We start from the raw sequence: 17,814 nt of genomic DNA, 5'->3' as shown, positions 1-17,814 counted from the left end.
AGGGCAAAAAGTTGTTAATAGTCGCAACCTTTCTCACCTCTCACTTTCTAGAGTAAAACAAGAGAAGCCAAAGGGATATTCAGATGAGCCCAACCAAGAAAGCAGAACTGATGAAAAGACATCGCCAACAGCCAACGTGAAGATAGAGGAGAACTTAGATGCAGATAGTGATTTGGGGAATGAGTCTAGTGAGGAAGGAGAGGAAGCATCTGACCAGAAGAAAGCTAGCATCGGGAAGAAGTCAAGCCAAGGTTTAGACAAGGAGGATGTCTCCAAGCCTTCGAGTAGATACAGGCCCTCAAGTTCATCCAGTGAGGAAGGAGATGACCACCATGATGATAACCAGAAGGAGCCAAAGATGAGACATAAGGGAGAAAGTGACACAGGCCAGGTAGATAAGGACAAACAAAAAGAGGGGGCTTCTGATAGTAGAGAAAGGAAGGTAGAACACGAGGCAAGGCACAGGCATGGGGAGCACAGCAGCAAAGACTTGTACAGGAAGAGAGAGGAGCAGGAGGACAGGCCGAGGGAAAAAGCAAGAAGAGAGAAAGAGAGCACTAACAAAGACATGAAGAGAGAGAAGGAATATTCAGACAAGGACAGAGCAAGAAATGGGAAAGAGGAACGCCACAGTGAGAAAGAAAGGGAACGAAGCAGGAAACCCAGAGAAAAGGATGACGAGGAGAGGAAGAGAGACAGGACAGATAAAGAAAAGCACAGAGAAAAGGAAGACAAGGAGAGGGGAGACAGATCAGATAAAGACAAGAAACACAGAGATAGGGAGAAAAAAGAGAAAAGCCCACCGCTCTCAGAGAAGCCTGGTAAGGAACGACCTGAAGAACCTTCCTCCAAACGCAAGGTGGAGGAAGGTGAAAAAGCAGACGAAACACTAGAAGAGAATTCCTCTTTGAGCACAAGCAAGTTTGTCAAGCGCAGTAATGCAGAGACTGTGGGATCCGCCAGAGAACGATACCTTGCGAGGCAGATGTCACGAGTTAGCACCAAGGCTTACGTGGAGAAAGAGGAGGACTAGCCAAGTCATTCACCAGAGCGAAATGTGGCTAAGTGTACAGGCGTTTATCATTGGCTGTGTTAATTGCGGACTCTGACTTGTTTGATCAGAAAAGTCTGCAGATGTCCGCATTTACGGCCTTAATGTTCTTGTGTTAGTTATGCATTTCTCTGGAGAGAAATAATTAAGTGTATAATTTGTAACGAGAATGAAGTTGAGCGGAAGATACAATTCATCAAAGTTATTTTCTCATTTTGAGTCGTGTTTTTTTGTTTGTTTTTTTACAATTCATGTACAGAATTGTGCAAATAAATTGTCAGAAACCAATTGAAATGTTCGTGTATGTAAATGTGCAGAATTAGTATGAGTCGTCAACTCAAAGGATGTGACTTGATGAGGGCGTATCAGCGAATGTTGCTTTTTATTGGGGTTAATAATGGCAACTTCTGTTACAGAAATGTTCAAATCCAAAGTGTTTTACGAATTATCAGAATTTTTTTTGATGTCACTGCTGAAAAATGAATGCAAAAGCTGGGCATACTTTTTATATATCTCTACCTTTAGATACATGTAATAATGTAACAGAAGTGAGAACGAGTTGTTGGACCAAGTGGATGAGTTACAAGAATTCAAACCTAATAGGATTCTTCATCTTCAACTATCTGTTAGTCCAATATAAGCTACCATATTACGTACTGTATGCCTTTTCCCTCCTTTGTTACTTTACCACCTGGAAGGAAGTACCAACGCGGCTACCCACCCTTTCACTTTTATAGACACGATTGTACTTCAAAAAATGTCATGCATCCACCTGTATAGTGGAATCGTGGGAGCACATTTATAGTTCTAATGCTGAGAATGCATGAAGCAACCATTTTATTATTACTCAATTCTTTATTAATAAATTGATATGCATGAAAATAAAATTATTTGACTAACATCACCATGTCCATGGTGTTGGTGGGCAACTCAGGAATTGTCACCACAAAATTGGATGAGAGGGAGATGGGTCAGATAAAGAGGAGCACAGGCTGCTATCCACTGAACCAGTTTTCGGCTAAGGGGAGAAGATGCTTTCACCGCCTAATAAATAAAGAAAGAAACAAAAACATAATGCCCAATACTTCCCAAAAAAAGAAGTTATGACTTCTGGCTGAAAGGGAATTGCAACCCCAACTGTTGCTTGTTTTTTTTTGAGTATCCTTGTCCCAATAAACATACATGTTTAATTTCTTTACCCTCCTATATATACACATATACACAGTTGTGTAAAAAATAAAGTACATCCTCTTTGAATTCTATGGTTTTACATATCAGGACATAATAACAATCATCTGTTCCTTAGCAGGTCTAAAAATTAGGTAAATACAACCTCAGATGAACAACACCACATGACATATTACACCGTGTCATGCTTTATTTAACAAAAATAAAGCCAAAATGGAGAAGCTATGTGTGAACAACTAAGTACATCCTTACTGCTTCCATAGGAATTAAGATGCTAAGTAGCAGACAGGTGCTGCTAATCAAATGCCCTTGATTAATTGATCATCAGCATTTGTGACCACCTTTATAAAAGCTGAAGTTTTAGCAGTTTTCTGGTCTGGAGCATTCAGGTGTGTGTTAACACAATGCCAAGGAGGAAAGACATCAGCAATGATCTTAGAGAAGCAATTGTTGCTGCCCATCAATCTGGGAAGGGTTATAAGGCCATTTCCAAACAATTTAAAGTCCATCATTCTACAGTGAGAAAGATTATTCAAAAGTGTAAAACATTCAAGACTGTTGCCAATCTTCCCAGGAGTGGACGTCCCAGCAAATTCACCCCAAGGTCAGACCGTGCAATGCTCAGAGAAATTGCAACACCCCTTTGCTCGTATGTGATTTGGACTGCCCTTCCTCCCCTTGCTAGTTGGCATAGTCCTTATCTTATTTCCTGCTTGTCCAGGCAAGCCTGTTTCCTCTTGGAACCAGTAGCCATTGTGAAAAGTCACAACTGCCCTACCACTTAGTAAAGTAATGTAATTTACCTATCCTTGATACCAAAGCTATCCCCATTACTTTGTATTATCCCACCTACCTTTTGTGAGCACATTATTTTGGTCCACAAATAATAATAATATGTTCTTGTATAGCGCTGCTAGTTTTACGTAGCACTTTACAGAGACATTTTGCAGGCAAAGGCCCCTGGAGCTTACAATCTATGTTTTTGGTGCCTGAGGCACAGGGACTTGCCCAAGGTCACAAGGAGCCGACACCGGGAATTGAACCAGGTTCCCCTGCTTCAAACTCGGTGCCAGTCAGTGTCTTTACTCAGAGCCACTTTGTGCTTTCAGTGCACAAACCAATCTACATTACAAACACAACAAAGTTATTTGTATTCCATTCTTGCAAATAGAATCATTCAGGGAAATGGTAAGAGGTCAGGCACTACCCAACTACCCCACACTCCTAAGCCTGAAACCTTCCAAACACCGCTAAAAATATTCCACAGCCTGAAAGAAATGTGTTGAAAGTAGGCGAGGCAGAAATATTTGGTATAACCGCTACACTATCTTCTGCGTGTGTATGCTTGGGCAAGGAATCTTTGGTCTGCTTACAATATTGCCAAGTCCCCTGAATATTATTCACTGTATCAGTGTAATACCATGTTTAATCTGTTCATCCTGAAGCCCTTCTCTTTATGTAATCGAAATCCACATCCATTTTGGAAGGCAGGTGATTGTACAGTAAACACAACTTTTGACCAGTATATGAAACAGAATAGAAAGTGTAGATATGTTTATTGTGGTATTAAATTTATTACAGTAACAGTTACAATACAAGGCACATACTGATGATTTACAATCCACCTTGGAACATTCAGAACTTGAATGTCTTCATACATTAATACAGATACATAGTATACAGGTGAAGGAGTATAATTCATATATATGTACAAATATGACTCCAGTTACATGCTCTACTAAAGCCTGAACTAATCCTGATCAACACGAATATATGCCAAAAGCAGTCTTTTTTTTGTGTTTTTTTTTATTCAAAAAGGGGTTGTATCTGTGTGTGTGTAAACACAAGATGGCTTTGGATTGCACACAGTTTCAACGCTCGCCAGTTCAAAATAATCCAGTATACTAACACCTAAGAAAGCACTTTGCTTGTGCTATTAGAAATATTTATAATTCAGATAATAAAGCTTGGCAATTATAACAGTCTTTGAAAAATGTCAATGTATCTGTAAATAAACACCTTTCTTTATTCCTTTTATATATGTACGTACAACATTGAACTTTTTTTTTTTGTTTCATTTTTTTTTTCTCCATTTGGCTAGGGCGATGGAACAAACACTTTTTGTGCTTTCAGTGCACCAGAACCTAATACCACTGGTATAATACAACATGCAAATGAACTCGTCGTACAATGAGCATTTTTAATAATTACACTTCTGTTCATATACAAGTGTAATACATTTCCATGGCCTAATGGAGAAGGCACGGTCCTTAAAGAGGGAGGACGGCTCCACAGTACTAATAATTGGATTGTAAGCTCTTTGGGTCAGGGACTCTGACTTTCAAATTCTGCTATAGGGAGTCCAACATTTATAGGTTTTATTTTTTACTATTTCATTGTAATAGTGGCTTGTAAATATTGAGGATCTGACCATACACCTCTTTAACCTTATGGGGGGCCCGTGCATGTGCTGCCACACTCACCCTTTAGTGAAGGATCTGGATTTAAAATGAAATATGCACATCTCTGACTCTTTCAATTAGTACTCTCCTTAAAATGTCGTTTTATGCTATGCTTCACTCAATAAGTAAATGTCCATGTCCGTTTTCATAGCTACATTCACAATGTTTTATTGGAATTATTTAGTGTGTGTGTGTATATATATTTGGGGGGGGGGTAGTGTGTGTGTGTGTGTGTGTGTGTGTGTGTGTGTGTGTGTGTGTGTGTGTGTGTGTGTGTGTGTGTGTGTGTGTGTGTGTGTGTGTGTGTGTGTGTGTGTGTGTGTGTGTGTGTGTGTGTGTGTGGTAGCGTGGTAGCGTGTGTGTGTGGTAGCGTGTGCATTTATTTTGGGAGGGTAGTAGTGTGTGTATTTGTGTGGGTGGTGTGTATGTACTGTATGTATTGTGTATTTGAAAATGACAAACTTGCACGGAAAAACAATGGGGGGAAAAATAAATAAAGGGACTTATTATTGTGAGATGCATTTTATTCCCCCACATATTTTTCTTTTCCCTAATTCCGATTAAAGTATGTTGTATGTTAATGCTTATACAATATATACCTATTAGTGTGTGTACAGTATGTGTTGTGGGGGTGTAATATTCAAGCATGTGTTGCAGCTCTTGGAATATTTTGGACAAATAATTTTTTTTATAAAATGGCTCTTCTTCCTTAAAAGGTTACAGACCCCTGGTCTAGTTGGTTATATGGCAAGCGTGTCAATAAATCTGAGTATTTTATCACTAAGGAGGTCAAAACAAGCCTGACGTTGACACTCCACCCATTAAAGTCCTCATTGTAACTATGAATAATGGATACAATACAGAGATTAAATCTTATAAACAACATTGTTGTTTGTGCACAAGGGACTGCACTGTTCAACTACTGTATGAGCTCCTGTGGCAGAGCAGAATGTATCAAGTTGAAATCTTGGGTGTAGGTGGATGAGATTAAGGCTGATTGTGTTCTGTGACGCTACAAAATGTAACTAAAACTAGGTGACTAGAGACATAACTGCCTCAGAGCTACGTGCTCAGCTGTTCACATTATTTCGTAGGTTTCATGGGCACTTACTTTTGTCATTGAGGCCAAATGAGTGGGGAGCAGACGCTGTACAAATTCAGGTGACTGTATTGCCCACCTCAGAGACTGTTGTGACTTGTCTTGGCAACAGTTAAGTTACCTCCAATAGGCAAGTGAACAGCAATGCTGATTTTATAGGCCACAGTATCCTACTCAGAAAAAAACCTTGTATAGTTACTGATGGTGGCACACATTATCCAACAGCTGCCTTCATGTTGGAGTCTACTGGGATTATTTGAAAAGGTGAAATGTGAAAATCAAACATTTCATTATTTAGATTTCATGTTAAACTCCTCAAATGCCAAAGAAACCCCCCGTACAGCTACGTATTACATTGCATCGCTCTGCATACAGTATGTATCTTTTGGTGCATTTTTACTTCAAGCAACCATTCATTTAATCCACATTTTGTCATGTAACAGTTTCCATATATTCATACTTCTCCTGACAAATGTTCTTTGCCTTTTTAAAAATATATTATCACCTGTTCTCTTTGAATCATTCAACAACTGGCTTTGTTGTCCAATTTGTGCAGTAATAATCAAGCTTTCTGCTAACTTTGCACACAGCTGTTTGGAGATTTAATGTAACCAGGACTTTTTTTTTGTGGTTATGGAATATACTTCTAAAGAAATATAAAGCCTTCGTTTTTGTCAGTTAGAAGTGGATTTAAGATGAATTACCTCTACCTTGGCAAGTTTCACAGGGAGGGGGTAATTCATTTACCATTGCAGTGCCCTTGTGTCCTGTCACGGGGCATGTGTCCTGGCATACCAGCAGCCCTTATGAGGTACTTGGTACATCATGGGCACAGCCAACGGAGCGGCCATGCCAATGGGAACAGAAGTGGAGCGCCTTCCCTCTTCCAGCACTGTAAACATTACACCGTGATAGTGTTGATCGGGGCACAATTACATTGAAGTCAATTTGAGTTTTTGTCCTGACTATAGTGCTCTGATCAGCACGATCGCAGTTTATGAATAACCCCCTTGTGTGTATGTTTAGTTCTGCACTTTCAGTCCTGAGACTATTAAAGTAATAACATTACTTTTAAATTGCAACGTTGGTGTAAATGTCTGTCCCTACAAAAACAGTAAAAAAAAAATTATTTAATAACTCATTTGTTTACCTAAACTTCAGCGCAAAAAACATTGGTGGATATGTATTGAGCTGCCGTTATTTGACACTATGAAGAATTTTCTCTAGCATTGTTATGCCAGCATCAAAAATAAAACTTTAGACACCACTACAATAGTTATTTACGAGGGGCAGAGGATAAGGCCACCTCAGACTGACCAAATTTAAGTGAATACAAAGAACAAAGGAAACAGCGCTGATAGGTTATTCACACTGATACATCCCATTATAATATTGCACTCTTCCCAATTACTATAACCACCGACAGAGCCCCTTTATGCATTAATAGTATGTGATGCAACCGCAATACAGATGTTAATACACAACCCCAAAGTGCTTTCAATACTGTTCCTTAAAACTTAATTAATTACCACCTCGCTCTCCATATTTCCTCATCAAAAAACTTTACCCAGTTGCTGTTGGTAAGAAAGGACTGCTGCAGTTAACACTCAATAAAAATACATATATTCCATACATTTTCTGTAACATTTCTTCCCATCCTGACTTAATCAGGTAAACCACAATATTGGAGAAGTTTTACACAATCAGTCCTAGAGAATTCTGTTAGGGTTGGATGAATTAATATTAACAGCCATATCATGGGACCTATCAATACTTACTATGAAGACCTATTTGAAGTTCATATATTTTTGTCTAAGTAACGAGGAATGCAATCATAACATTGCCATCTGCTGCAGATGGAATACACATATGCACTCCGTGCTTCAAACACAATCACACTGTGACACAAGTGCTTTCAGTGATCTAAGTACAGCCAATAAAAATGTCACTAGTGAAACACATTCACATGTCTGACAGGTCCACCAACTTGCGTTTCCCCATTATCTCTTGACATACAATGCTTCCACTGCAGCCAGGAATTCTGGGTAATGACATGCAAATAAGTGCTCCATGTCACCTTTTTACTTCTTATCCATTTTAACATGAATCCCTATAACCTCAGTGAGTAGATTTACTGGCCATGCACTTTAACCCACGCTGTGCTGAAGGAGATGGGGAATACAGCGGGCAAACGTTTTTATAGGGCTCCATGTTAAAATGGATAAGAAGGAAAAAGTGACACTGAGTGCTCGTGTCCATGTCATTACCCAGAATCCCTGGGTGCAGTGGAAGCGTATGCTCAGAGATAATGGGGAAAGATAGGTGAACCTGTCTGAGACACGTGAATGTGCTCACAAGTGGTATTTTTATTTGCTGTTCGGTGGAGGTTTTATGTCCCTTTTTTACTCACAATAACTTACTTAGTGATAAGATACTGACGCACACGCAAAAAAACAATCATTAGTGTTAAACATGAAAATCTCCTTTCCATCTGTTGAACACACACACACACACACACACACACACACACACACACACACACACACACACACACACACACACACACACACACACACACACACACACACACACACACACACACACACACACACACACACACACTCTCTCTCCACCTTAAACCATGACAAACAGCAAGTCCAGCTTCCCATCTTCCATACACTTGGGAAGCACCTGTGGATGCCATTGATATGTAAATATAATAACATTTAACTAAACCTCCCTAACACTTCCTAGTGTTCCTCCTTGTCATCTTATCTTTCCTTGGTTTTCTCTGTAATCTAGAAGCGGTCATCTTGCTAAGGCGGGGGTTCCGAACTCCAGCCCACAAAACACCCCCCCAATAGGTCAGGTTTTAAGGATATTCCAGCTTTAGCACAGGTGGCTCAGTCAAGAGCCTGCTTCAGCACAGGTGGCTTAATCAGTGCTGAAGCAGGAATATCCTGAAACCTGACCTGTTGGGGGATCTTGTGGACTGGAGTTGAGAAGACCTGCACTAAGGCCGTGATTATACCCAAAAGCGCACGCAACGCCAAAACAAATAGCTTAAATCCAATGCAAGTGCTTATACCGCAAGCGATGGTCGAGGCGCACCGTACGGCTGGGGAAGAGACTGAGATTTTTTTTTTTCTTGCGACGGCCGTGTCACATAAGCAGTCCAGCCAATCAGGGCGAACACTCATGGCCACGCCCCCACCATGCCTCCTCTGCTCTCCCTCCCCGTTATAATCAAGATGCTGCTCGGCGGCAGCGCTGGGTGACGTCACAGAATAGCGTTGCAGCACTTGGTATAATCAAGGCCTAAGCAGTTGGAAGAAAATGAGACTGCTAGTCTGTGCCAACATGCAGATGTAGCAGGCTGGTGTTGTACTGTACATGCTGTTACATGCTGCTGTGCTATGCTGCGTTTTTTAAATTTAGAACTGTTAATTGGTATTTACTATGAGTGTAATAACATTTCTAAGAGCCGTACTGTGAAAATAATGGATTGTGTTAACCTATATAATGAAACATCTGTGCTGCGCCAAATACATTTTTGTTTGATTCATAACAATGTAATTTTTAATGAAATGTCTTTTCCAGTTCTACATGTTGAACTTAGCAGACCATTTTGACACGACTATTTTTTTGGGGCACACGGAAACATAATTTTTTGGGGGGTACGCTTAGCGTCGTCCATTTCTGTGCATCAAAAAAAAATGTCAAACGAATTTTTGACAATGATGGTGAAATTTTAGGTTAGTACATAGGCACACAGAAGCGCAATTTAAAATGAGATTTCTGCGCATCAAATTTGTGCCAAAAAAGCTATTGATACATTGGCGCCCAAACTTTAACATTTCCTGCTTGCCTGCTGTATGTATGGTGAATTAAGTGAAGCAAGCGTAGGGTTACTACAGAAGGGATGAAGTAACCACTGAGATTCTTGATTATATTTTCTCAGGTCCTACTTTATACTAAATATTGTATAGAATAGACTAGAGTATGGGATTATATTGTGGGGGAAATTGGTCAAATTATTTTTTACATTTATAGGAGTGAATGAACAGCAAGACCAGTATTTGGGGGCAAATTGTAGACCTTGCAACTGTAATCACAGCAAACTTAACGCCTCCGGTGGGACAAGTTAAACAATGCATTGGTTTGGAGATAAGCAGTAAATAAGAGACCTACAGTGCTACCAGAGGGTAAAGTAAGGATGTGTGAATGAGCAAAGGGAATAGTGGAATGTAGTTTATGTCAATTGCAAGAGCTAAAGTCAATAATGTACAGTAGCATCCCATTAATTTTTATAGTGATTCATTCTGAATATTTGCTATAGTTTATAGTCCTTTTAAAAAAAAAAATCATAATGGCTGTGACATTGGCATAAAGGTACTTTCCAAAGATTAGTGAGGAGCTATTGCAACTTACTCGCTTTAATATAATTATACCTTGACCAAGTTTGTCTTTGTAGTGCTGCACCAGATCAAATACCGGTGCTCACTCTATTCAATTGCTGATGTCTGTCAGAAAGTTTCTATATTTGGTAAAGTTTCAAATAATCAGAGGTCCCATGTTGACACACTGCCTTGTGAGAGCACCTTTTCATCATGGAGAACAATACGTAAGTATAGATATAGGATAAAGTGTCTGTTGTCTAAATTTAGCATAGGTTGAACTTGATGGACGTACGTGTTTTTTTCAACCTCATCTACTATGTAACTATGTAATACACTGGGGCTAACTCAGACAACTGCATCACTGTTGCTACCCAAACCTTGGGAAATACAAATAGTACAAGGCTGAGCTGTACCTTGCAAATCAGTTTTAAATGGAAGCCTTCAAAACACGGAGTCGTGGTCAGAGATTTGTCAGCCCCCTCTGTCTGTTAAATGTCTTCATGAATATGTAATTAAAACAAAGATATAGTCCTGGTATAAAAACAGGTAACGCTATAAACCACATCAAAAAGGGCCTGGCAGGAAGAGCAGCAATGTGTATCAAAGCAATGACTTTCAGGCCATTATACTTATAAAGGGGTTAACATAATGAGTTGGTTTTTTTTAGGCCACCAAATGACTATGGCTAGGCTCACATGTCCCCTCAATTTGCAATGTTTACCTATACATATGTTACACAAGCCCTGTGCCCAAAGGTATAAATTATACCTAGGCTGCTATAAGCAAATGCCGGCTTTAACTCCATTCATTGTATGGGCCTATGACATGTAAAGTAACATTGACTAAAACGTTACCGTCAACATAGTAAAGAAGTGGATGTGAAGCTACCGAATGCAGTACAGCTGTTTAGTAATTCTGAGACTGGAGTTTCATCTCTGCTACAGACCCTCAGCTCCTTCTCCTCTGAGCCACCCTATCACCTGGAACCCTCTCATTCTTGTACATCTTTCCCACAGCAGGTGAGAAAAGTCAAGTGTCAATACCTTTGGTTAGGACAATTCTGTCCCTTCGAAAAGCTAAAGTTCATGTGATCTTCCCTTTGTATACCCATGGTAAATATATAAACCATTGAATAAATTCATTTGATTCTGAATTTTTACCAGCCTGTGGAAAAAAATTCAAAAGAAAGACATGTATGAGGAGAAATTATTGGGGCAACAACCTGTACTTTTCTCCACTTCCATAAAATAATTCGGCATTAGTGGATGTTGAGCAACAGTCTTTACCCAAGTCCTTTATCCGACTATAAAACTGCAGCGTAGCTAATTCGTCTCATTATTCTAATGTGATTATCCCCAACACACATGCAAACCTCCTTTCTACAAAGTTTGGTCCAATGAGAAGTTGGCACGGAGACCCTAGAAGCTGATAGCAGGGCCTTTCTTAAAGTCAGACACCGAGACTCGGGGTGATTCAGAAAGTTGCTCTTCTGTGGCGGGGCGCGGATGAACTGTAGAGGGTCTGAGGTTTGAAAGAGTTTTCCGTAGGCACAGAATGGAGTGTGTAAAGTTTGCACATGGGAACACAGACGAGGCTGCTTCCACGTTACACAGCATTCATGTGGATCCCTCCCAGGGGGGTTTCTGTGGCTGTCTCTGGGGTGATGCTTTTCATAATGCGCTATAAAGACAAAATGAAGTTAAAAAAACAACCAATAAATAACAGCAGTTATTAGAACTGGGGTGCTTAGCTCCAGTCCTCAAGCCGACCCCCTCCCCCCCAACAGGTCAGGTTTTTAAGATATTCCAGCTTCAGCACAGGTGGCTCACCCAGGCCCTGCTTCAGCACAGGTGGCTCAATCAGAGGCTCAGTCTTTGACTCAACCTCTGATTGAGTCACCGGTGCTGAAGCTCGGATATGCTGAAAAACTGACTTGTTGGGGGGGGGGGGGGGGGGAAGCTTCAGGACTGGGAGTGGAGCCCCCCTGTGTTAGAAGGTGTAATACATTCCAGGAAGAATAAGCACTCCAGCAATATATCAGGCATATTATTGCTCATGTTTATCAGTCTATTTATCAAAATCTCCCAGCTTCAAAACTGGTGCGACAAACGGAAACAGATTTAGGATTTACATGAAAGGCAGCTGTAGTTTCCCATGATAAATTTGATGCAGTGTTTGTTTGTTGTTTTGTGTGCTGGTTTTGCACCAGGTTAGCAGCCAGGAGACTTTGAAACAAGGTTAAAAGAAGACTTTGGGCCATATTTATCAGTCGGCGTCCTCTGACCTCGGGATGATGTTCAAGGAAAACCAAGTCAAGAATGCAGAGAGTTAAGTATAAAAACGACATTAAACATGATTGATTGAGGCATTTTCAGCTGAAAAGGATCAAGGTATTCCCCCCCCCCATCATGGCCAGATGTCTTTGATAGTTAATAAACCCTTTGCTTTCCCTGAAGAAATTTCATGTACGCAGGATATTTACGAATTTAGCAATGTAAAAGATGCGGGTCCGTTGAGGCCCTGATTTTATCGATTTGTTTGATACCTATTGTATATTTAAATGTATAAACTCTGATCTTCCTCTAAGCCCTCTACATTGTTTTCTAACCCTCCCCTCATCATTTCTGTACCCCCATTCCATCCCATATATCACAATTGAATAAATAAATGAATAAAAACTGAAAAATTAAAAAAAAAGTTAATAAAAACACCCAATTCGGATTGTATATGTATTTGTAAATTCATTGTTTATCCCATAAATCTGGTGTAGACGGGATCTCCAAAGGAGACCTTTTAGATCCATTGGTTTAGGAAATAAGATACAATGGGAAGATACAGTCTGATCATCGCCTTACTTCTTTTAGTGAGCCGGGAGTGCTTGCCAGGCGATACACCATGTACACTGGAACACAGATGAATGATGACAACCCAATGCAGTAGCCCAGCACAGTAGTCCAATAGGGATACTTGTAGTCAAAGAGGCGGAGGTCAGGAGGGCTGGATATAAAGCTGCAAATGATGAACTGGAGACGAAGAAAAGAGATATGGAATGGTCATAAAACACGAGTAAGAGCTGCAGTATGTGGAGGGGAATAAACGGTGATGGAAGTGTGAGATACCGTTTTATTTACAATGCGTTGTTGGCCCTCTGGCATGTTGATGTAAAAATTAGACTAAAGATGCCTTGCCCCCTTATTTTTAATAGCCTTGAGGAAATGAGAGGAGGGTGTTACTTGCCGTGGTTGTAGGACTACAGAATACAACTCATAGTCTCTCTCTTCTTGACTATTGTAACCTTCTGCTGTCCGGCCTTCCTGTCGCACACCTGTCTCCCCTACAATCTATCCTAAATGCTGCTGCTAGAATCACTTTAGTTTTTCCTAAATCTGTCTCGGCGTCTCCCCTGCTGAAATCCCTCTCCTGGCTTCCTATCACATTAGAATTACACACAAAATTTTCCTCCTCACTTTTAAGGCTTTACCCTCTTCTGTTCCTCCTTACATCTCAGCCCTCGTTTCTCACTATACAACAACCCGACTCTTGCGTTCTGCTCAAGGATGTCTTCTGTCTACTCCTTTTTGTTTTTAAAGCCATCTCCTGCCCAAAAACTTTCTCACTTACTGCCCCACACCTCTGGAATGTCCTTTCCCTCAATATCTGACTGGCATCCTCTCTCTATCTTTAAGACCCATCTTAAAATGCACCTCTTTAACAAAGCTTATGGCTGATACTATACATCTCGGATGCACTGACCTTTGCCCCTTGCAGACACACTTACCAGAACCCCCTCCTACTGTCTGTGTAAGTTCTCCCTACTTACAACTTAGATTGTAAGCTCCTCGGGACAGGGACTCCCTTTTCCTATTGTTTAATGTCTGAAGCGCTTATTCCCATTACATGTTATATTATTATGTCACGTTTATTACTGCTGTAAAGCGCTATGTACCGGATGGTGCTACATAAAGATACACATACATACATTTACAAATGCCACTTTTTTGTATTTGCAGAAATAGCCCCCATTCATTTTTTTTGTACCCCCATTTCCGTTCTAGGGACCCCCAGTTCCTGAGGAAGCAATACCGGTAACTTCACCAGGAATGGGGGTCTCCACCGTGGTTCATCTCCGGGGTACCTCCTGCTTCCCATCCTGTAAAAGAAGGGGTTTTGCTAAGGGGCGACGGCTACTGTAAAGTTACCCTTTTTTGATTAATAAAATCTAATGTTTGTTAGAAAGTCTCTTCCCTTTCTGTTAATTACTTATTTATAAAATGTGTTACCAGGAAGTAATACATTGAGAGTTACCTCTCGTTTTCAAGTATGTCCTGGGCACAGAGTTATGATGACAAATAATACATGGTTACAATACATGGTTACATAAGTGTAGCCGGGACCCCCTTTTTGCCACCAGTTGTGGCTGTGGGGTGGGAGATGCTGCACCTAGGGAACGCTCCGATAACGGAGGTTCCGCGAATAGGGAGCCGCCATGTTAAGGTTGGCGCCGGCGCAGTACTGGCGTGGCAGGAGGTTGCGCATGCGCAGCCTAGGTGAGCAAAGCCCGCGAAGGAGGAGAGTCTCGGATAGGAGAGGAGGTAGGGAACTACGGGTCCCAGCAGCCCCGGGGGTCCCCGTGACGCGCGAGGAACAATCAGGTACCAGGAAGGGAGGAAAAGGAAGTGGTTGCGCGCACGTTGAGAGAGAGATTGGAGGGAGGAGGAAGGAGAAGGAGCTCCGGTGTAGGGAGGCCGTCCGCTTTCCGACCAAGGCCGTATACCCCAGGCCCAGTTAGGCCCTGAGCCACAGTAGTGTGAAGCTGAGCTAGGGACTGGCCATAGACAGGTTCCGGATCCCATTATTGTTGTGACAGTGCTATCAGGACAGTTCTACGTCAGCGGGAGGCCTGGGCTCAGGCCCCGCTATTCAGTTGCAGCGTGTCTGGGTGGGATCACCCCGGACACCTACGGGTGACATCAGCTACGCCCACGCCGACCCTTTGTGAAGATTGCTGCAGCACCGGGTACTGGAGTGCCCGGCAGGTAATCTTCAAGTGCAACAACGGTACCATCATTCACTCAGGACACGGTGGCTGCGCAGTCACAACCATATACATACACTGTTTCATTTGAGGGTGGGGGACTTATTCCACGAGGGAACTGGACACGGGGTGGGATCACCCAGTGGAGGGACGGGGAGAGTGAGCATTCGGCTGGACGCAGAGTATAGTGTCTCCTCTAGGGAGGGATACCTGTTGATATGTATACCTATATATATATATGCTTATGGTTACTGCAAGTAAAGTTATTCGGTTAAGGTATATTGCTGTGTGGGTGTGTTTATGTACATACGTTCCTGCGAAGACCCACTTCCACTCGGGCGGAAGCTGTCGCAGGTAGAGACGCTGCACCAAGTTATAAGTATTGAGCGTACCCCAGGCTCTCTGTGGCAGAGTCTCAGGCCCTGTGAGCCTGCAGGTTATACAGCATATAGTAGTGGTCTGTGTCCGCTAGGAACCAGGGCTACATAAGTTATCAGGGTATACATTATATACAAGACATTGCATGCACAGTAAGAGATAATATATATTATAGGCGTATGTAACAGTTACAGACTGGATTAAAATGTGAAACAGCTTTAGTTTTGGTGTCGTCATTGGGTAAATATTATATAAATCTTTTTACGATAAGACACAAAGGCCTAGGTTCCCTAAACTTTGTTAAACTTGAGTGAATATCGACGTGCGGTTTTTAACTCACAAATATTATTATCATCGTTTATTTGTAAAGCGCCAACATATTCCGCAGCAGGATACAATGGGGGTACAGAGAGATGTAAATCACATAAACAGAGTTCAATACCACATAAGGAGAAACAACTCATACAAAAGGTAATGAGGGCCCTGCTCGTGACAGCTTACAGTCTACTAAAGCAGGGGAGCGCAAACTTTTAGAGCCGCGTCCCCTGCCTACTCCCCCCAGTGCTCGCGCCCTCCTTACTTTTTTTGCTGGCGTCAAATGACGACACGTTGCCATGGCAACAGGCATACAATGTCGCCGCGGGGGTCACGTGTCATGATGTCACACGGCGACGTGTTACCTCAAGCCTCTGAATCTTGGTAAGTTGAATTGTAAAGGCCTCGCACGGTCCCCCGGCAATTAATTTAAATGCCTTGGGGAAGAGCGTGTGGTCTCTGCAACCGCCGCGCTCCCCCCCCCTGAAAAATTTCACGCCCCCCAGTTTGCGCACCCCTGTACTAAAGGAATGAGGGGCAATGATGAAACAAAAGGTAAAATGGCTGCTCATTGTGGGACAGAGTATGTCTCAGGCTGGAGTATGCTCCAGCCGCATAGCTCATCCCATTAAGGTTTGGGGGTGAGGATGTTAGGTAGTGTTAGGCTGCGGCCTCGCTGCCTGCGCTGCACACGCGCCTGCAAGGCAGGCGGTGCGTGCAGCCGAGTCCCACGGTCTGCAGAGAGCTGCAGGGGGGAAAGACAGGTCGTGACGGTGCAGTGACGGGGGCGCGGCCGTGATGTCACCCGGCAGCTTCACCCTCATTGGCTGAACCGCCGGGGGGCGTGGCCTAGCGCTTCGTCACGACTCCTGCTCTCAATTTTCTTGAGAGCAGGAGTTTCTGTCGGCGCAACACGACGGCCCCCCCTCGCAGCGGGCCCATCCCCATTTGTGGGGCAGCTCTTGTACCTGCAGCGACCGCCACAGCGGGCGCTGCAGCAGCCAGCGGGGACCTGGCCTTAGATAGTGAGGATTTTGGTCCAGCTGCATACAGCAGCTGGTCCCAATAGGGTTGGATGGGGAGTGGTGGATGTTATGATTATGCCAGATAGGCTTCCTTGAAAAGGTGAATTTTCAGGGAGTTTTTAAATGTCTGAAAGCTGGGGGAGAGTCCGATGGTGCGTGGTAGGGAATTCCAGAGAGAGGAGGCAGCACGGGGGTCTTGTATAGCAGGAGTGAGATGAGTAATAAGGCAGGAGGAAAGGCAGATGTCATGGGCAGACGTAGGGGGTGTTTAGGTATATATTCGGAGGCAGTGTCGTTGAGAGCTTTGTAGGTCAGAGCTAGGGTTTGAAATTTGATTGTAGAGGATATGGGAAGCCAGTGTAGGGATTATATATCAATGTATTCACTAACATTTCTATCTTCAGGGCAAAAAAAAAAAGGTATTACAATAAATAATGTCAGTTAAAATCAAGTTAAAATATCGCTTGAGGGGTATGTGATAGTTTTCCTAGAAAGCCCCAGGGCACAAAATAATATAACAGCAAAAAAACATAAGATCAACACCCATCCAAATTTGCTGAAACTCAGCATTTCATCATTACTAACATTTTATTATTACTTGTATCATGCTGGATAAGGTTGTATCAGGCCGTAGCCCGATATTTACAGGTATCGGAGTTAAGTAAATAGCTTACTAATAAGTAATTTGGCATGACGTGCTCATTTACATGTTTACCCTTACATTTCATTCACTGATAAAATATGGGTTCATTTAAGAAATGTACAGGTTTATGAATTACCTAATAAAACGAATGCTTTTTTTTGTTGTGTGTGTGTTTAATGCATATTGTAAACTTCACAGGAGTTTAGTGAATTTAGGAG

General features: G+C 42.1%; 2 protein-coding genes across 6 annotated transcripts in view; one reads left to right on the top strand and one right to left on the bottom strand.

The window, feature by feature from the left end:
- Window positions 1-5,973, top strand: part of NSRP1 (nuclear speckle splicing regulatory protein 1) — a 58,030-nt gene extending 52,057 nt beyond the window's left edge. For all 3 annotated transcript variants that reach the window (XM_075594238.1, XM_075594240.1, XM_075594239.1), the window contains one exon: window positions 52-5,973. In XM_075594238.1, coding sequence (XP_075450353.1) covers window positions 52-1,033 — 982 coding nt within the window. In that variant the 3' untranslated portion in view covers window positions 1,034-5,973. The remainder of the gene's footprint in view (window positions 1-51) is intronic.
- The window catches only part of SLC6A4 (solute carrier family 6 member 4), a 122,545-nt gene continuing 108,732 nt past the window's right edge, over window positions 4,002-17,814 (bottom strand). For all 3 annotated transcript variants that reach the window (XM_075594235.1, XM_075594234.1, XM_075594236.1), the window contains 2 exons: window positions 13,056-13,223; window positions 4,002-11,880 (listed from right to left, as the gene is read on the bottom strand). In XM_075594235.1, the coding sequence (XP_075450350.1) occupies window positions 11,806-11,880; window positions 13,056-13,223 (243 nt within the window). In that variant the 3' untranslated portion in view covers window positions 4,002-11,805. The remainder of the gene's footprint in view (window positions 11,881-13,055; window positions 13,224-17,814) is intronic.

The sequence above is a fragment of the Ascaphus truei genome, chromosome 3 (genome assembly GCF_040206685.1).
Source record: "Ascaphus truei isolate aAscTru1 chromosome 3, aAscTru1.hap1, whole genome shotgun sequence".
NCBI lineage: Eukaryota > Metazoa > Chordata > Amphibia > Anura > Ascaphidae > Ascaphus > Ascaphus truei.
The sequence above is the reverse complement of the archived record's forward strand: the minus strand, read 5'-3'. Positions and strand labels throughout refer to the sequence as shown.